This window comes from Stegastes partitus, unplaced genomic scaffold (genome assembly GCF_000690725.1).
Source record: "Stegastes partitus isolate 25-593 unplaced genomic scaffold, Stegastes_partitus-1.0.2 Scaffold2386, whole genome shotgun sequence".
In the NCBI taxonomy this organism is placed as follows: domain Eukaryota; kingdom Metazoa; phylum Chordata; class Actinopteri; family Pomacentridae; genus Stegastes; species Stegastes partitus.
In genome coordinates this window covers 25,653-47,442 of record NW_007580117.1, presented here as the reverse complement: position 1 = coordinate 47,442, position 21,790 = coordinate 25,653, and the positions used below count along the sequence as shown (strand labels likewise).

Here is a 21,790-nt window from a genome sequence, read left to right as displayed (position 1 = left end):
GCCTCTGGCTGTTTCTGGAGCTTTCAGTCACTGGACATAGTGCTGCAGTGAGGCAGCAGTTTGAGTCACACTGCAGAGTTTTTCACTGAGGTGGATTAGAAACACGTTAAAATCTTTGCATCATCCTTTTACCCAAACCTGCCTGACGTAGAATCATCTGACTTTTTTTTTTTTTTTTCTGTGTTTGTCACGAGGAAATCATCAGACTGAGAGAACTGCAGTGTGTGCATTCATTAGAAACGTGATCTACTTTCAAACTGTGTGCAGTCATCTCTGGAGCATCCTCCGTTGCCCCAGTAACGGGCCGCGTTGCATCAGCATCCGCAGCATCAGTCACCCGGCGGCTTCTGTCAAGGTCGCCATCGAGAGGCATCATGGGAAGGCGAGGAGGAACTGAGGGCGCGAGGGGTGTTCACGATCCACCCATCCACCCCTCCGTCTGCGCATGCGTTCACTGTTAAGTCAACCGAGCTGACCAAGTAACCGAATAAAGGATGCGACCATAATAGGACACAGACGCCGCCTTTGCCTCACGGGACGCGATGATGCGGCGATGATGCACGACGGTCATGGGTTTGTGCGCGTAGAAACCGGAGGGGCGGAGTCACGTCACGGCATCCCAGCGTCCCCCGGCTTTCATTGGTGGAGGAAGAAATAAAAAATAAAAACAAGTGCGTGCGGGTACGTGCGGTTCTCCTCGCTGCTCCCGGATGATTCTATAAGAAAAGGAGGGAGGCTCTCCTGCGAAAAAAAAAAAATCCCCGACCTCTGCAGGAAGGTTTTCTTTGTGCGCCCTCCGAAGTCACGACAGGTGAGTGTCCGTTAATGTGCGCAGATTTGTGCATCATTTTGGAAAAAAAAACACCTCCCTCCTCCAGTTTGACCGACAGCAGCCTCCAGAGGTGAACGTTTTGGTGATTTCATCTACTTCTTAGCTTCAAATGTGCGCTGTGAAACGCGTGACATTGGGTGCGGGCGTCTGGTTCGGTGATGGGAGCGCAGGGGACGCGGTCGTGTCCTGCCCGCTGAGCCGGCTCGGTACCACGGACAGCGCCTAACGAGGTGTGTTCCTTTTCCCGCAGCTTTCGGCGCCGGCGGGCGGGTCCTGCGAAGCTTTAACCATCACCTGAAGCTGCCAGATCGTCTCCTCTCACCAAACTAGACTGCAGAACATGGAGGGACAAGTGAGTGGTTTTTATTTATTTACTATTTCCGTTGTGACCTACATCCATTTTTTTTTTTTTGAATGAAATCCATTAAAACAGCTGAATGACGGTTGCAACAAGTTGTGCAGCTTGATGTGTGAGGAGTGTTTCCATCTAAAGTCTGTGTCTGAGCTGAGCTGTGTGGGCGGTTTAGTCCTGTATGCATACCATAATATCTCTGTGAGTCACACATGAGCAGGGCAGATGTGTGTTGTGGAACATGATGTGTATTTCTGAGGGTTTGCAGCGAACATGCAGCCATTTCTGATGCTGTGTGGGTCTGTGCTCAGTCGTAATGAATGACTAACTGTGTGAGCGAGGAAATGAACATGTTGCATCTGTGTGACTTTGGTTTATATATTTATGAAGATATTTTCACAATAAGGGACAGAAACAGACTGTGAGTGTTCAATTTGGGGGGTATTTTTGTTTTTATATTTCTTTTAGGCAATGGTGTGAGTTCAAAAAAAAAAAAGAAACACTGGCATTCAATCTATTTCTTCTCACCAAATACATGAAATTTCATCCCATGTAGGTGTTTGCAAACTAGGAAGTATTCACAAGTGTTTGTCGGTACAGTTTCTAGCTTTTGCAGCTGTGGTTTAAAATAAAAAAGCCATAAGGTGCCTTTTGAAACACACTTGTCTTTTCACTCATTGTGCATGTCCCTCTGCACGTATACGTATTGATGCAATGTCTTCACACTCATCCTGAGGGATCAGTGCAGAGGACCTCTGGGAAATGAAGGAAATCATTAACCAGAGTAGAAAAAGAAATGAAGCAGGTGCAACAAATGTGGCTCCAGCAGGCAGGAAAGTAAACTGTGGAGTGTTTTGTTTGTTTGTTGTTTTGTTTTTACAAAATACATGCAGCACCTGAAATACATTAATACAGAGTAACACCATACATCACCAGAGAAGAAATCAGTAACTACATGTAGACAATCCCAAGAAAAATATGTGGAAAATGCTAAAGACTTTTCAAAGTTTAAGCTATACTTTTGTCCAAGCTTGACACAAAGAAATAAAGAAAAACTGTTAATTGCTACAAATAATGCAAAATAGACACATTTTTATAGTTTTAGCTGAACTTCCAGCCTTGTTTGATTTAACAATTTGGGGGTAAAATTGTTGAACATATCCTACATGTTGTCTGAATTCAGTTGGTTATTTCTACAAGAAAATAAAAGCAAGACAAGTTTGTTGCTAAAGGCGACACATAGTGAAAACTCATTGTTAAATAAGATCAACACTGTGCCCTTTGACCCCAGACGGTCTCAGTATGTTGTCACACATTTAGCAACTAATCTAATTATACACTTACGTGTAGTTGTGTGTCCCTGCACAGCCCTAGCATCCTCCTTCTGCTCCATTGTGCTCTGATTTCTAACAGCAGATATTGACCTGCTTGTCAATATACAACCCCAAAGCTGTGAGACCCTCACGCACAGGAAAACAAGCCATAATGTTATTGAAGTCACTCCTGAAAGCAGTTCGATGCATTTACCCTTTTCCTGCTTTCACTCAAAAGTTGAGTTGATTGACTCTTCCAGGGAAAAAACGGTGTCAACTGGCTCGGCGCAGATGTAGGTCAGTGTGTGTCGACGATCAGCCACAACATTAAAAAAATCGCCTGTCTGGTGTCGTGTCGGTCTCCCTCCTGCCATCAGGGAGTTTAAGTGGGCAGCAAAGAAATGTCCACATGTAGGCAGGAGCTGAGATTTCCCAGCAGAACACTGTAGTAAGACGATCAGTGTAGTTTACTGTTGGTGGTTTTAATGTTGTGGCGATTGCTGCAGTGTAATCATCAGAAGTGTTAGTTCAGTTTATGAGGCTCTGTGGTTACTTTCAGCCTGTGTCAATAAAACTGTCACCTCCAGGCCGTCGCCATGGAGATAAGGGAAGGAGAGGGAGGGGGGCGAGGCGGGGACATGGACACTCTTGGATGAATGGAAAGATGGAGGCTCAAGACAAACAAATGCAGACATTTTGTTTGAAACGAGGCAACGAACACTTTAGTGAGAGTTAAATACGACGTCCTACAGTAGTTTAAATTATGTGTCGGTGAGGGACTGTTGTGACTGTCTCCATTTGTGGAAAGAAAAAAAAATCAGCTTTGTTTTGTTAAATCTGCAATCGCGCGATGAATCAGGATGGATTTGTGCATTGTAGGACAATGTGATCAGATGCTGCCCTCAGGACACCGGTTGCCATAGTAACACGGCATCTGTTCAGCAAATATGTGTGCTGCAACAGGCTGCTACCAACGCAGGAGTTTCTTATCCAGACTGTTTTCACTAGACTAATTATGATATTTTCCTCATGAAACGCTGTCACCAGTTTTTCCAAGATTTGTACAAACAAAATTGCAGAAATGAGCACAAAATACTCAAAATCCAGTCAAATTGAGCTGAATCGTTCGACAGTGTTCACATTTGAAAAGACAGTATCAAACATGCGTAAGATTAAGATTTCAGCGATTAGAACAAAGGATCTGTCATTGAACTAAAGTACAGTATTTACATTTTTTTGATCATAAATGTCAAAATGTTGCCAAAAAGCAGCTGTCCTGATATCTGACCTTTGTATTGATCCCCATCTGAGACAGTTTGGGTTTTGTCATGTGACCTACAATTTCTCCTGAGTCACCGTGACTTGACAAAAAAAAAAGTGAGACGGACACAGGCGATGAGGGAGACAGAGAGAAAGAGGAAGGTGAACTTTGTGGTAAATATAGCAAGAGGTGTGTGTGCTTTGTGGGACTGTTGAGAGTTGTTTGCAGTGTTGTGAGACACCACACCGCGTTTAATCTGGCTCTTATGTGCGACTCGAGGCTCTTTTCTCTTTGCCTCTGTCTGTTAATTAACTTACGTGATGCTGATTATTTCAGACAGATGAGGATGCAGTTTCTCTCCGTTCAAAACGTTCTATTCCCAAACGCTTTGCACATAGAAAATCATTTCAGGTTTTCAAAATAGTAGCTTTATTGCAACTCAGTGTTGTACAACTTCAGTTATGAACCTTTCTCACCTTAATGTCAGCTAGGAATCCAACCTTTCAGTTCAAGGTCCAGTTTGTTGAATTCACAGATAAAATATATCGAGTTCTGCTCAGTTTGTGAATGCAGTTATTAGATAATGATTTCTCATTTTTAAAAATCTCAGATAGGTCAGCCTTTACTGCATCAGTTTTGTTGATTTGTCACTGACAACTTCCAAATCTTGTAGAGGTGCAATACTGAACTGCTACAGTGGAAACTAAACAGCAGCCTGTTTTTTTGTTTGTTTGATTTGTTGTTGTTGTTTTTTGTCTGTTTGTTTTTTTGTTTTTGTTTTTTGTAAGGGAAAATACTGAAGAATATCTGTATATTCCACAGCCCTTGATACTTCCTTCTGCAATTCACAGTTGCATGAGCTGCATATTAACCCCTTTCGTGAGTTTTATGATAATGTCCCTCTGTATTTGACCATTAAAAAATAAAATCTAAGTGTTGATAGTCACTTGAAATATGGCATGGTGGTGGTATTATCATAAGCTTAGACGCTATTGTGGCAACACTGACAATATTGTCTATAGGTTTATTGTATTCTCATGTAAGCACAGAACATCAGCACTTCAACCATATTTCTTTTTTATATAAATAAAATGCAATCAAATTTGTATTATAAAGATATTTATAGATATATAAATCCCAATTGAGACTTCTTTAGAGGAAATAAAGAGAAAAACATCCACCTCTGCTGCATAATTCCACACAAATAACATGTAGATGATCTAACACATGCAGAGTCATCACATGTCTGCAGATGTTAAAAATGTTATTGTAAATATTGTGTAAAAGATAATGAATTATCTAGCAGGTGTCCACAGCAAGGACAATCAAATCCCTGTCCATTTAAAGAGATGCGTGGCTTTCACATCACTCTGAAATGTCACCGAAATCCTCAGGGAACTTATGCAAATGAAGGAGGAAAACTGTTAAAAGGCAAAGGGCAAATGTCATTAACCTCTAGAGCCAAGAAAGGAATGCAAACATATTGGCTTAAAAAGGCTTTATTGAACAAAAACTGAATCACAAAGACCTGGGAGAAATATTTGTCCAAAGCAAACATAGTGGAGATTGGTGGGTTTGACCAGCTGCGGGACTGGATGGACTTTATTTTTGATCGTGACGGTTGGGAAACTGCCTCATGAAATTTTTGTGAGCATGAAATATTCAGTGTGCGGGTCACCTCTAATTTTCCCCGATTGCTCTTCACTTCATTTCAGGTATACAGTATGATTAAGTAGAAACTGTGCCTAAATTCCATATACATTCTTTGTAAATTCACAAATTTGTAGATTCCTAATAAATTTGCAAAAAAAAAATCCAGAAACATGTTTTCCTTTGCCTTTGTGGGTTATTGACTGGTCATTTTACAAATTTAAGAACAAATTTACACCATAATAAAGTTTCTAAATGCTTACTCAGTCATGTCATGTTACTACTGTACATGCATTCCAAGTACTTAACACTGAAGCACACATACATACACTAAGCACTAAATGCACTGTAGATACTATAGCACAGGTTTTTGATTGTAGTTGTGATACAAACTAATACTGAAGAGCAAAAGTATTTCAGGGAGAACTGAAGACATAAAACATAGCTGCTCAAAAGAAGGAAAAATGAATAGGTTAACTGTAAGTATCATTTCCTCTTAAAACATATCTTTGCTATTAAACTGAGTTCAAAGATTAAACTGATTTTTCAAAATGTTTTGCGTATAAAATGATAAATGCAACCAAATTTGCTGCTGTTATAAGCAAAAAAAAAAACTGCTTTCGACTGACTGGTATGCTTCTTTTATGCCATTTTAAAATATATATATATAAATACCATAAAAACATGCATTAGCAGCAGAGTTGGTGTACTACTCAGGTGAAATAAAATAATTTTCCCTGAGGCCTTTGTCCAGCTTGTGTTTTATCATCTTAAAATCCTGTATTCTGCTTTTTGATTCCTCCTTTTTTTTCCAGTGTGTTATGTAGCTTTTTTTATGCACGTGAAAGATCTGCAAATTTACAAGTCCACACCAATGACAGTTATTCCCTACTACAGAAAAAATGCTTTAGTAGGCCCACGAACAAAATGATGCACCTGTATATGTGCAGAATACGGGCTCTTTAAATAGAAATGTGTCACAGAAAAAGCACCATTAAAGCATAATATTAGCAGATTTGAGAAAGCCACTAAAGTGAGGCCTGTGTTCAAAGGTTCTAAGACTTATATCTACCTCTGTTTTGTGCTTACATGGTGAATAAATGAATCTCTCTTTAGTCACACTAATATTGCACCTCAGACAGAGGGTGTGAGGAGCAGGGGGTCAATAGAGGCAAAGGTTAATCCATCCATAATGGCCATGAGCTGTAACCCCCTTGCTCTCCAATGATTCCCTGCCAAACGAGAGGTGAAGAACGCTGCTGTTTTTTTCATACACCAGCGTTATCACTTACTTCAGAGGCATCACGGTTCATCTTGTGGCTCATTAGTTCAGTGTCAAAAAAAATCAAATGAAAAGAAACGTGCTGTAAGATTATTTTGCACGCAGTCACTACAACACAGCTGATCGTCCTCACTGAGTTGTGCTACCACTGCTCAATCTGCTTCACACGTGAAAGAAATACCCCGAGCAGCTTCCAATCATCCTGCTGCACAATTTGACCTTTAAATCACTTCCTCTACCTGCTTCTAACTCTTCCTCTGATTGGTCCTCTTTTGGCCGACGCCCCCCCTGACTAAAATGAGAAATGCGGTGTACGCTAATATTTCCTGACCTCGCTGTGATATTGTTGTGCCAAGGGCAGTGGATCACCTGAGGCCGGGATACGTCTCCATACTGTCTCATATAACAGCAGTTGGTTCTGCCCCGTCAGCACCGAGTCTCTTTATTCCTGACTGTGTGACTGAATTACCAACATCAGCACAAACAAAGACACAGTGGCCTAATTTCTGCTACTGTGACCCAGCTTGACCCGAATCTCGTGTGTGGGATCGATTATTCAAAGTTCAACAGAGGTATAGAGATGTTTGATAAAGTTGACCTTTATTGACCTCTGCCTATAGAAACTATTCTTTTGAGTTTTCTTCCTTCTATTGCTTTTCCTCATTGAATAATGGTCAATATAATTTGACTTTTTTTGACAAGAATTCCAACAAAAAGATTCATTTATGCAATGTAATTTTTAAAAAATAAAATATATAATGTAAAACAAGTGATTTAATCAACACACCTTTGGCCACAACTACAGCACTGACCCTCTGTGAATAGGTTTCAATCAGCCTTGCACATCTGGACACTGCAAATATATACAATTCGTCTTTGCCATTCTGCTCAAGTTGTATAGGGATTGTGAGTCAACAGCCCTTTTCAAGTCCAGACACAAATTCTCAGTTGGTCTGACTCAACAACTCCAGAACATTCACCTTGTTTAAGTAATTATTGTGTAGCTTTGGCTGAAAACTTTGGCTCATTGTCTTGCTGGAAAACAAATCTTCTCCCAAGTCGCAGTTTTCCTGCAGACTGTATCAGGTTGTCCTCCAGTGTTTTCCAGTACTTTGCTGCATCCGTTTTACCCTCTCCATTTACGAGCCTTTCAGGGTTTACTGCCAGGAAACATTCCCACATTATGATGATGCCACCACCGTGCTTTACAGATACGGGTGCTGTGTTTGCAGCGATGTGGAGTGTTTGCTGCATCTAGTCTGATCACCAAAAAGCTCAGTTTTGGCGTCATCAGACTAGGTTACCAAAACAGCCTTTTGACCCTGCTAATCTAAAAATGAGCAAAGAATTGGCCACACCTTTAACTATGCAAAACCTGATGGAGGCCAAGGTGGTAAAATCATGTATCAGGACATCAATAGTGATTAGAATAAAAACAAATAAAAGCTTCATTCAAGTCTACCCACAAGTATAACTTTCAACAATATCTCCACGTCTTCCTCAGTAGAGTGTGTGTGTTTTTTGTTTTGTTTTTCAGTTGATCAGCAGATTTGAAAAAAAAGATTGAAATTCGAGAAGAAGGAGCCTGCTCCGATCAACAATCAACAAATGTTTCGATTAATGTTTAAGTTATGAAAGCACAATTCGACGTTTTTTTCCTACGAACATGAATGAGGATGGACGAGGGTCAGACGTTCTATAATCTGATTGTAATGACAGCAGCTCCACTATCGCACACCCTGATTTCATTAAAGAGATAAATTGTTGGCATCATGGGGCCCAGCTCTGCTGCAGGAGCAGGAAGACGGCTTTGCAATTGGCTGATTATCAACATTAAAGATGTTGCTCCGCACAGATACGACTCTGATATTGTAGACACATATAGTACATTTGCAAACATTTTGTATCCCTCTGTCTTCATTGTTGTATGTTTCATTTTCGACTTAGTTTTGTACTTGACTTTAGAAATAACAACAAAAATAGAACAGAGAGCTCTAAGAGTAGCAGGTGGAGTAAATGGAGTACAAATATGATGAGTAATGTCGTGTGTGGGTGAACACGAGTTCAGTGTTTGATGTCTGCTGTTATTGTTCATGTGTTTGCGTGTCCCTGAGCTGTCTGGTGTCAGCGTCGCAGTTTTATCACATCTGTTCGTCTGCTGTACTGATTTTAGATCCCATTATGATCTCCAGTTTCATATTTGTGATGCTTTTCTCTCTTCTTCTCTTGCCTCCACCCTACCTTACCTCCACACACTCATCTCCATTTGCTCTTTGCTTTCTCCACTCTTCCTCCTGTACTTTCCTTTCTCTCTCCCTCCAGGAAAAGCAGGTAACAGGTTACCTCCTGTTCTCTCTGTCCACCGCCGTCATCGGCTCTCTGCAGTTCGGTTACAACACGGGAGTCATCAATGCTCCAGAGCAGGTTGGTTCACGTTAGTTTGTTCTGTATGTGGGGTCGAGATGTAGAGTCTTTGCACAAAGGCTGCAACAATTAATCAATTACACATCTATGTAATGATATATTAACATTCAATGAATCGAGTAATTCTCTGATTGCTTCTTAAATGTGAATATTTTCTGTTTTCTTTCCTCTTCTATGATAGAAAACTGAAAGTGTGGATTTTTAAAAAAATATATTGAACAGAATGTAGTGCTAATAATAACTATTGGGGCACATTTTAAAAAAAATAAACCATTTAGAATAAAGTGATTTTGGTAAAATGTCACAATGTTAAGCTTCGGTTTGGCTACGTTTTCCAACAGAGCAGCGTCAGGGAGTTGAGAGTCTGATAATTCTTCCTGTTTTCACAGTTTATGGCTGAGAAATGGTGTCATTTTTAAAGAAACATGCCTTTCAAAGCTGTCAGTGGATTTTGGGTTCCAGAAGTTTAATCCAGAAACTAATTGACCCATCAGTCAAATAGTCACTAGTTGCAGCCCTGCTTCGCTTCGTAGCATCTTCAAATGGTAACAACAAATGACTGTAAAGGTAAAAACCTGCTAATCCTGTGATGTGGCACCACAGGTATCTGACCTTTAACAGCCTTGTCGGGTTGTTATGACATTAAAACAAACCAAAAGCTAACAGATGAACGGTGGGAACTCAGCAAAGTGCTCGCTTTATGGCTGTTTTGGAGTTTACAGTTTTGCTCTTATTGCTTGATCCCTAAATGCCTGTTTATAGAGAAGCAACTATACTTCACACTATAATTTAATCGGACTTATCTCTTGTGACTCAGACAGGAGAACCAGCTGTAGTGCAGGACTTTTTTTAGATTTATAATAGAATGATAATAGATATTGTAGATTTAAATAGATAAAAATCTTCAATGTGTTCAGATTTAAACTGGATTATTTTAGTATAAATCCAGGTGTGAATCATGTGAAGCTTTTCAGATTTTCTTATTTTAAATTAGTCGAGAAATAAAAGCCACAACCTGTTTGTTTTGTGCTGCAATAAAGTGATAGACATAAAAATGCAAACACCAGTTGGAAACAGAGCTGGATACAGTATGCTGAGTGTATATTTTGGTATCATATCTGTCCAGTAAGTGTGATTTAGCCAAACTTTGCAATAAGGACCTGAAGCAGTTGGGAACAGCTAGTTTCTTTAAGCTCTTTAATGCCAGTCTGTGTCTCATATGTTTAGTTTGTGCACTTAAAGCTACATATTTGTGGTTATGGGGTGAGTCAAATGTGAATGTTTAGTCCGACTAGCTGTTTCCTCTTACTTTGAGTGTTTATATTAAGGTAGAAACATCCTTTTCTGGTTCTATCACTACATTAAATTTACCCAATGAGAGTGCTATCTATCTTCTTCTCTAACTCCCAGAAAGAAATATAAGGGTATTTTCCAAAGCAATTCCTTTTAAAGTTCTGGGCAACACTCCAATACTCATCATTTTCTTCCCTGTCCTCCATCTCAGAAACTGCGATCCTTCTTCAATGACACCTGGATGGAGCGTTATGGTGTGCCCATCAGTTCAGGGGTCCAGACCATTGTCTGGAGTGTTGCTGTTGCCATCTTTAGTGTGGGCGGCATGGTGGGCTCCTTCAGTGTTGGTGTCATGGCCAACCGATTTGGCAGGTAGGAAGTGAGATTCACTGATTGTACAATAAAACCTGAAACATTTGTTTTTTTCTCACGATCGTCATCTTTAAATAGAAGCTTTTTGTTTCAATCGTAGTGTCTATACAATGGGTATATTAGGTTGTTTTTTTTTTTTGGATGCATTGAGAATCACAACAGGATTTCTTTAACTTGAGTGTTTTTTTTTTTCCTTTAACCCTTTGAACCACGAGCAGTTTCTGGATGTTTTTTTTTTTTTTAGCTCCTGTCACATTTTTGCTTACTGTTGGACTATTTTTCACTGCAATAAAAAGTCCTGCACCTCTATGGAAACAGTACCACCATGACTAGATGTAGAGAGAACTTAAAAATGTCTTCTGTGCCGTGTGACACACTTACAGTGCCATAAATCTTTTTTTTTTTTTTTTAAGAAAACCTAAAGACTTTTTAAAATTATTTATTTGACAAATATTGAAAAAAGCCTGAAATCAACAGGTGCTACATTTTTCCAGCTAGCCACAGGTGCAACCAATAACAATAATAAAAAAAAATGTGGCTGTACATACTGTAGATATTTTAGTACTTGTACTTTAAATTGTTTTCATATTTTTTCCCTCTAATCACAGCCTGCAGCTCATCCTAAATTAATTTTTGTAACCTGACTGTTGTTCACAACTGAGACAGTCACGGTATCACAGCTTTGCCAAGAACTTAAGATTTTTTTTTTTTTTTTTAATTTTACAGAAGCTGCTTAGAGCAAATTGTATATTTTTTGGCAGTTCTTTTAAACCAGACATGTAGAATAGGGTGATTTTGATGAAAAATTATTATTTTAAGATTTAAGGTTTCCCAACACAACTGCAGCATGGATCCTTTTTAAGTTTTTCAATAGTTTTTGGCCTATAAATGGTGACGTTTTGGTGAAGACATCACTTTCAATCCCGTCGGCAGGTTGTTGGGGTTCGGAGGGTTAACGGCTCTGTGTATTTCCTGTGTGACTCAGCTGAGACATCACAAGCCATTACTGTTAATGGACTTTATGAAACATGTCTGTCTGGAAGTCTGCTCTAATGTTCCCCAGAGTTGTTCTTTCATTTCTCTGTTTTCCTCTTAGTTTCAACCTCCTCATCAAAACACAATCAGGAGCTCACAGTGGAAATCTGTTTGGCTTTTATTGGGCTTTACTTAGATTTTAAGATTTTAACAGATTAGCCAATTAGCTTGAGAGTGGCAGCAGGATGAAAAGTCTGTTCTGGCTCAAGCATTAAACTGCTGTATTTTAAGACACTTAGTTTAGTTTCACTGGATGGCCCATATTTCCTGACTCCTGTCAGCTTGCATGGTGGGACGTCCTGTATTATTATTTTTCTTCAGAACTAGTTTCTGGCTCCAGCATGTACAGCTGAATTATACCAGTGTTACAACATTCAAGAGTAGGTTTAGAGTGTTGGAGCAGACTTGAAGGTGAGCTGCTGTGCTCGAGATGCAGTGAATGAGAAGGCATGGGTGGACAACGAGCCAAGGACTCATTTTTTATATTGATAGATCTGCACATTCCTGGAGGAAGTAACAGTGCAGATGTACAGCTAAGCCATTTCAAGACAGTAAGGGATTATTTTTATGAGAAATGTGTATTTTTTATGACTTTTAGAAGTAATAATTTTACACAAATCAGTCTATTTTGTTCTCTCTTTCAAAAAGAAACAACACCGAAGCTAATCACTGCTCTACTGAATAACATATATTAATACTGAAACTAGTATGTTTGGAAATAACCGTTCACAGTTGATGCTCTCGTTCCTTTCCCTCCTCCTTCCAGGCGTCGCTCCATGTTCCTGGTGAACTCTCTGGCAGTGATCGGTGGCCTCCTCATGGGCTTCTCCACCATCTGCTCCTCCTATGAGATGGTGATCGCCGGTCGCCTGGTCATCGGCTTGTTCTGTGGTCTGTTCACCGGCCTGACTCCCATGTATGTGGGCGAGGTGTCGCCGACGCCACTCCGTGGAGCTTTCGGCACTCTGCACCAGCTCGGCGTGGTAGTGGGCATCCTGATCGCTCAGGTCAGTGGCTTTACTAAAGAATTTCCCTCTGGAAATGTGACGTTCAGAAATTATTAGCTCAGCAACGACAACAACTAACTGAATTTCTCCCAAAAGTTCTTTTTATGGAATTCGGGAATACAGTTTTACATGAAATTGATGGGTTGATATTAATTAAGAAACCTCACAGATTGTTAATCCTCTGATTGTAAAAATTGTGTAAAAATGTGACACGAGCAGATTTCAGATGGCTAATAATACGGCTTTTGTTAATGTACCAATTTCCAAATCAAGTTACAAAGAGCTACACATAACATGAAAAAAGGCATTAAGGGCAAACAATGAATAACAAATTATAGCAAACTGATACAATACAATGAAAAAGATTAAAACCAGCAATAAAACCAATAAAAAGTCTAATATAATGAGTTGAGTTTCCTGATAATTCTGCAACTGAGGGACCTGAACAGAAAAGGCTGTGTCACCTTTACTTCCCAGTTTTATGGGAATGACCTACCAGAGGATGTCAAGTAGTGTTCAGGACACAGTTAAACCCTCGCAGGCCTTAGAGTTGATTCCATATTGCTGTAAGTGTGACCCTGCTGTTGCCTCCCCTGCTGTTTAGATCTTTGGTCTGGAGGCTCTGCTGGGTTCAGCTAAGCTGTGGCCCCTGCTGCTGGCTCTCACCGTGGTCCCTGCAGTGCTGCAGTGCATCCTGCTGCCTTTCTGCCCCGAGAGCCCCCGATTCCTGCTCATCAACCTGAAGCAGGAGGAGCAGGCTCGCAAAGGTACGCAATTTGATCTAATTGTGATTTTTCTGACAGCGATTGTGATTTGATTTGTGATATTGTTTTTTAAAACTTCAGTTCAATGTTTACTGTGTAAAAGATGTTAAAGGACATGAAGTATTACCACATGAAATACCATCTAACAACATGTCTTTGTATAACCAGTGACACACAGTTTAAACCCTGAGTCTGACATCCTGCATATTACTTGTCCTAAATTGCAGCCTTTAAGATTTACTCATTCAAATCACAAGTTCTATTTTCAATAAATGAATTTTGACTGCAATACTCCTGCAACTACACACAATATTGCGACTGTTACTACTTTATTATTATGATATGATTGTTGGTGCAGCTACTGTCAATACTCATCGTATTCATCTGCTGCATCTGCAGATAACACCATCACCAGTGTAAATACTACTTTAGCAACTACTGGAACTGCGTTACTATCACTACTACTAACCACAGCTACTGTTAAAACTACTGCTACTTCCACTGTTTCTTCAGAAATGCAGCTCCAGACATTTCTACTGCCTTCTGCATATCTACATTTTTTTTTTTTTAAATACCAAAATGACAGCCAGAAAATGTAAAAAAAAAAAAGTCAGGTCACACTTTAAATTTTCCAACTGTCCTTTAACTACTCATCTGCGACGTGCTGTTTGGTCGGAAAAATGTACCAAATCTAAGCTTCAAATCGTTGTGATGTTTTGTTAGAATCACTTTATTCTACAAGTCTCATTTAAAAATTCTAAAAAATCAAGTGTTTGCAACAGATCTTATAAAAAGCAATTCTACCCTTCTCAGTCCGTGACTGACTCAACTGTGACCAATTGACCAACAGTAACGTGACAAAAAAATTTCTGGTGAACCGCAGGCTGTGTTTAGAAGATATATAAACAAACAAGAGAGACTGTGTGGGGGCGCCCTCACTGTCCTAATTATTAAAGGCAAAAAGGCCAGAAAAAATCATTTAAAAAAGAAAAAAAGAGGGAGTGAGAGACTGTGTGGAACATAAAACGCACTGGATCAGACAAATCAACGCAGTATTGCTCAGAGATAGTATACAGAGGAGTAAGTTGTTGGAAGATATATTAAGCATGTGAAATATCTTTCTAGTTGATGTGCAGTATAGAGTGAAAAATGCAGAGTTAGTAGAGTTTGTAAAGAAATTAGTTAATAGTTAAATATCTGTTGTATGTAGAGCCACCAGTTTTGCAGTATAAGTAACACCAGTGAGCACTGCAAATAAAAAAGAGGAGGAAATGTGAGAAAAGATAGAAAAGCAGAGACATAAAGAGCAAAGTAGATATACAGCGGTGAGATCAGGTAAGTTAGGACGAAGCTTTAACCTGGCTAGAAGAGTCCTTGAACAGATTGCAGAAGTTTTGGCATCGGTTCAACACGCAGCCTGTCAGGGTCGACTCCAAGGCTTTGACCTACTTCTCCTTCACAGCTCTGATCTGACACAAACATAAACAAATGTGCGTTTCAGGATCCACAGTTGAAGCTCCTCTAGCTCAGATTTCTTGATAATGACAGTAAATTCTGAGCTGGTGCTGCAACAGAACAGTGTTACATGTGCTCAGGAGTTAAATGACATGCTTTTGTGCTTTTATAAACAAAGCTCTGTGCTTTCTTTTGCTTTTTTTTTCTACTTAACCACCAAAAAAAAGAACTTTTTCTTTACTGTTATGTTTGTGCACCAAACCAGAGTTGCTCCACCACTACAAAAGATAACTCGTCCTGTCTGTTTTCTGTTGACAGCTCTGGTGCGTCTGCGTGGCACTGAGGATGTGAGTAAAGACCTGCAGGAGATGAAGGAGGAGAGCGCCAAGATGGCCATGGAGAAGAAGGTGACTATTGCCGAGCTGTTCCGCTCAGCATCGTACCGTCAGCCCCTCCTCATCGCCGTCATGCTGCAGCTCTCCCAGCAGCTGTCTGGAATCAACGCTGTAAGTCAACAGCAGGCAGCATGCTCACACACACACACACACACACACCAAACACACACACATATATATATATATACACTTCTATACTCAAGTTCATTTTTGACCATTTTAGTCCAGGGGAGTTGTTGCCTTGACAACAGCTTGTTTTAAAAGTATCCAGAATATAATCAGCAGACGTCAGCTTTTACAATACAATACATAAACCAGACATGTTTTAAATTTAGCTGCTATCCTGTTAAAGTAGTCCCCTTATGCAGCGATATACTGCTTCCAGTGCTCCTGCCTCATTTGTAACAATCCCTTGAGGTACCTGCACCACTAGCAGGTGCACATTTTTGATTTCAAACATCAAATTATATGACAATCTTCATGTGGAGGATCATCACTGGTGATGAGATCTTTGACTCTGATCCAGAGACCAAACAGCAAACCTGAGTGGAAGAACCTGCACTTTCCAAGACTGAAGAAGGTCAAGAGAAGGAGCATGCTCATCATCTTCTTTGACATTCACCGGATTGTCCCCTGCATATTCATCCCCCAGAGTCAGACTATCATTACCGAGTTCTTCTGTAACATCCTGAGGTGTCTGAGGAAAAACACTGAGTGCAAATGACCTGAATTGTGACATTGTGAAGAAGTATGAGTGCTCACGGTGCATTAAAAACAGCTTTGACCACACCAACATAATCACTGCTTGGAGATTTGGCTAGATTTGGATCCCTGAGACTTCTTTCTCACCTGAAAAGGAAATTAAAATTAAAGGGTTGCCATTTTGACACAGTTTAGGAGATTCGTTACAGATGGTGCTTGATGCATTTACAAAACAAAACTTTCTGGGAGCGTTGCAAATGTGGCAGGAGCACTGGGAGCAGTGTACCGCTGCATAATGAGAATGCTTCATAGGAAAATAGCCAAATTTAAGTAAGGCATGATTTTTATTTTTAACACATGCAAACTCTTTTTGCAACTTACCGGAATAAAATCTCAGCTACTAGTATAGCATCCTTATTACACTGAATGCATAAATTACATCAATTCCAAAGTAATATAACACACATTTCATTCAAGGCAAATATAAAGGCTGCCCTGTAGCTCTTTGTCCAGGTAGGACACAAAGGAGGCAGAGTGCAGTTTGGTAGATTCAGGGTGATTAAATTTCTGCAGGTTTATAAAGCTGATTGTAGTGATAAAAACCCACGAATGCTAGTTTTTAACTGAAAGGTGTCTTCCGAGTCGCTTAACATCACTAGATAGCTATCGTAGAAATGATTAAAGCTATATTTCCTGGATGTTTGGGTTGATTTATACTGACACCAGCACAGCTTCTATCACCGATATAGCGCTGTGTTCTGTTTTATGAGAGCCGGAGGCAGTCAAGAAAATAACTTCTAAAATATGTATACAAATATTATTCTCAAATATTTAATATTAGAGCCCTCACTGTCTCTTCTCCATCCTCTCTGCATCTCTCAGGTGTTTTACTACTCCACCGGGATCTTTCACTCGGCCGGCGTCAAGCAGCCCATCTACGCCACCATCGGGGCCGGCATCGTCAACACCATCTTCACCATTGTTTCTGTGAGTGACAGCCACACGTTCCTTCCTGCATGTGTTGACGTCCAGTCAGCAGCACGTCACTCCCTCCTGTCTCTGTCCCGCAGCTCTTCCTGGTGGAGAAGGCGGGGCGAAGGACGCTGCACCTGCTGGGGTTGGGCGGGATGGCGGTCAGCGCTCTGCTCATGACCGTCTCCCTGCTGCTGGTGAGTTCAGCGACTCAACGGCCTGTTGTTGTTCTCTCCCCAACCCTAAAACTTTTTTTTTTTTTTAAACTAATTATATACACAAAAATACCAACAAACAACTTCCACCAAAGTCAATGTTGCCGCTATCCTTTAAAAAAGTTCTGTCATTCTCTGTTTCACTGTTTCAATAAATAACAAAGTTGCAAAACTGCATGAACTGATGCAAGCTGTAAACACAAAATCTGTCATGTAGCTGCTAAAAGATTCGTCATATTCACCAGCTAGGAGCTAACTTTGTCTACCTGTCATTTGGTGCTGGCAGGTGGTGTACAGTGAATTTTTTAGAGTTAGTTTGGTAAAAATATGGATGTGAGATTAAACCTCTGAAACAATTTCTGGGCAATTTTTGCTCCAGTAACCTTTTTATTCACTGTGCAACTCTTGCAGTTGTAATTAAAAATAAATAAAAAATAAAAAATCTGTCCTTTTAGCTGGCTGTAATTTTCCATTAAGTCTAGCCAAACAACAAAACACACATTGAGCCATTCTGCTATTTGCAGTACATAGCAGTTGTGTCTTGATGCCACCAGGTGTTGCTGGTTCATCTGGTAAGAAGGAAGCACAGTTTGTGAGTGTAATTTTTTGAAAAATGTATTGTTGTTTTCTCTGCTCGGTTAATTAACAAATTTAAAATAACAAATCATTACTTTAAAATAACAAAAAAGGATTAATTTACATACATGAATCCTAAAAGAAAAGGCCAAAACTGTAAAGAAAATCCAGAACAAACAATTTTTTTCTTACAAATAGTGATTTGTTCTTTTACAGCATGTGACTTTAAAATGACCCCATTTTTGTTCAATTAAATTAGCAAAAACATATTAAGATTTTATTGTTATCTGCTATATGTAAAAGAAAAAGTAAGTATATTAGGGTTCAAAAAAGGGACATTTTCTACTTTTTTAAAAAATGAGTTTCCCTGTTTTGTTAAATTCTAGATAATATTCAGTAAAATTGCTGAAAAAAATATTCATTTAACAAATAGGCCAAAACTGTAAATAACATCCACAACAAACACCTGTATTTTTACAAATAGTGATTTGTTCTTTTACAGCCCATTTTTATTCTTTTAAATTAGCTAAAGAAAAATAAATATTTTTTACTGTTATTTCCTATATTTAAAAGAAAAATAATGTATATTAGTGTTCAAAAAAGGACATTTTCTACTTTTGTTTTAATGAGTTTCCCTATTTTTTATTAAATTCTAGATAATATCCAGTAAAATAACAAAAAAATATGAATTTAAGATGTTAATAATTTTTTTATGGTGCACGAAGGATTATGTTTAAACCACCAGACACTGATGAATACATTTAAATCCTGCCCGTCAGTCAGGTGAATGTGCGGCACAAGTCACTGTGTGGTGTTTTTCTCTGTCTCTCTCGTCTGAGCAGAAGCACGTCCCTGCTATGAGCTACGTGGCCATCCTGGCTGTCATGTTGTTTGTGGCTATGTTCGAGTTGGGCCCTGGTCCAATCCCGTGGTTCATTGTGGCTGAGCTGTTCTCCCAGGGGCCCCGCCCGGCCGCCATGGCTGTAGCCGGCTGCTGCAATTGGACAGCCAACTTCCTGGTTGGAATGAGCTTCCCCAAACTAGAGGTGAGGGAGGAGTGATGGGGCTGGTTTGGACTTTTCCTCTTATCTTTTTTTCAAGTTGTTTTTTTTTTTTTTAAACTCTAATTTGTTGTTCTGCTGGGTTTTAGTTAGAGTTTACCTTTTGTGACGTTTTTAATGCAAAATCTTTCAAATAGATCCCATTAGACTGATCATTTTTCATTTTGAAAGATTCTGCAACAACTAGCAACTTGTAACTAGCAGCTACAAGTCATGCTGAATTTATTAGTGGTTAAAGCTGTAATCCAGAAATGTGTCATCATTTAGTTGGAGTCTGGCCACCTTTGGTTACAACCACTCATTGCTTTAGTGTAAGGAGGTTATTTTTTATTTTAAAAAGTTTTGGAAACTGATAAAATGGCGACAATAGCTCATGAATTTTAAGATGAATGACTGGGCCTGCAAACAAACATATTTTTACCACACTGTTTTACACATGTAGACTCCAGTAGGGTAGAGTGCAATGTCCATTTTTTTGGTTAAAGGGAAAGTTATTATAGCATGTGAATATGAGCTGACAAACCTGAGGGCTTTTTAGAAAATGCCAACTTTAATTTGTTACTTGTGTAACCTCAGATGTGATTGTTTGAATTTTGACTACAGGTCATGCTACATTTATTTGTTAAGCTATTAAAGCTGTAATAGACAAGTTTATGTTTATTTTGTAGAAATTTGGTGCCACCTTTGGTCAAAACCACTAATTGCTGTAGTGTAGGGAAGTCATTTTCTATTGAAAGGCTGATAAAATCCTTACTAGAACTTATAAATTGTAGGATTAATGACCACGGCCTGCAAACGAAACCATTTCTACCACACTGTTTTCACATGTAGAATGTACGAGGGTAGCGAAAATGACTATTTTTTTGGTAGAAGGGGAAATTATTGTAGTATTTACTAGCATAGAAAGTGATTTATCTATAAATCACATAGTTATATCGCAAATTCAGAGTTTTAGTGCTTTCCAGAAGTATGAAAAGTGAGTTTAAAGTGAGCTTTGCCCAGCAGTGGTGCAAACTCTTTACATTACTTCCATTAAATTGCTACTTTCTCATTTTGAAAGATTACATTTTTTCTCCTCTCTCTCTCCTCAGGACTTGTGCGGGGCCTGGGTCTTCCTCATCTTCACCGGCTTCCTCCTCCTCTTCTTCATCTTCACTTTCATCAAAGTGCCAGAAACGAAAGGGAAGACCTTCGATGAGATCGCCCGCAGCTTTGGCAGCAGCCCGCCTGCTGCCTCCTCGTCCTGCGACGACCCTCCCGCCACCGCCAGCACCGCTGTGACGCTTCCCGCCTCACCGGTGAAAGAGAAGGTGCCACTGGTGGAGGCTCCACCGCCAACAGCAGCAGCAGCAGCAGCAGCAGCAGCAGCAGCTAAACCTGCTGCAAGCGAAACCACACCTCTGGAACAAAAGGCCAGCAGCACTGGCGAGCGCGTAGAGAAGGTGTAGATGAAGTTTTAGAGAGTGAGGGAGGTTATAAATGAAGGAAGAACCACAGAGATTTGAAAACACGGTAAATTCTCACCAACTTGGAGAAATGAGTTAATTTTGCATACAAGAGAATAGAAGCATCATCCGTTTGTAGGGTTTTGCCTTTAAAAGGTCAAGCTTACTGCTCTTCATGATCTTATTTTTTAGTGAAAACACCTACGACTCCTTCCTTTAAACCCTCTCTTCATTTAAACCTTAAATCTACTCTACATTCCTCGGAATTCAGCCGCGCTCATCAGAAGGGTGAGTCGCTTTCAACACAAGCTGTGCGACTCATCAGGAAGGCACACTTCTCGAAAACAGGTGTCCGGTTAAAATGCAGGTGAAAAGTTGGCTATTGCAGAGATGGTGCTTTTTTATGAAAGTGTACAGGCGTCTCCATAAAACTTTCTTCCGGCGAGCGGGGTGACACGGACGGTGATGATCCGCGTTTTTAATTCACACATTCCTGATTTAAAGGCATCGTAGTGGATATTGTAGTGCAACTTTGTAGCTGTAGTTTGTATTTTATTCTTTGCTGTTTTTCACGTGTTCTCATCACAGATAATAATAAGGTATGGTTTTTTTAAATTCATGCTCTGCCTTCAGCTGGTGAATATGAGCTGACAAACCTGAGAGCTTTTTAGAAAATGCCAAAGTCCTGAACTTTAATTCGCAACTTGTGTAACCTCAGATGCGGTTGTTAAATTTCAGCTACAGGTCATGCTAAATTTATTAGTTAAAGCTGTAATGAGAAGTTTATGTTTAATTAGTTGGAGTTTGGCGCCACCTTTGGTCAAAACCCCTCATTGCTATAATGTAGGGAGGTTATTTTCTATTGAAAAGTACTGGAGACTGGTAAAATCCTGACTATAGCTTATAAATTTTAGGATTAATGACCATGACCTGTAAACGAAACCATTTCTACCACACTGTTTTACACATGTAGAATCTACTAGGGTAGCGTGCAATGTCTATTTTTTTGGTAGAAGGGAAAATTATTATAGTATTTATTACATTAGAAATTGATTTTTCTATAAAGTATATAGTTAAAAAGCAAATTCAGACTTTTAGTGCTTTCCAGAAGTATGAAAAGTGAGTTTAAAGTGAGCTTTGCCCAGCAGTGGTGCACCTGCATCACTCGAAGTGCAGCTCAGAGATTTACACGATATTTATAAGCACCTTGGTAACCAGACAAGCAGCATTAGAGCCACAGTCAGTAGACGTCATCGAGCAGAGCAGCGCTTTGTGCCCAACTAGCAGACTGCTAATAATCCAAACTGTATTTACCTGAGATTATATCTGGCAAAGCTGTTATTAGAGTAAGAGTTGTATAAAACGTGCAATCAACGTAGAATCT

At 39.7% G+C, this 21,790-nt stretch overlaps 1 protein-coding gene across 1 annotated transcript; it reads left to right on the top strand.

Moving 5' to 3' along the window:
- Positions 1–1,172: 1,172 nt before the first annotated feature.
- Positions 1,173–20,409, top strand: LOC103374885 (solute carrier family 2, facilitated glucose transporter member 1-like). Its single transcript, XM_008305038.1, has 10 exons — positions 1,173–1,184; positions 9,013–9,114; positions 10,619–10,779; positions 12,581–12,821; positions 13,426–13,588; positions 15,359–15,546; positions 17,020–17,124; positions 17,208–17,306; positions 18,743–18,946; positions 20,053–20,409. Exons 1-10 carry the CDS (start codon positions 1,173–1,175, stop codon positions 20,407–20,409), a joined length of 1,632 nt encoding a protein of 543 aa, XP_008303260.1.
- The last annotated feature ends 1,381 nt before the right edge of the window (positions 20,410–21,790 follow it).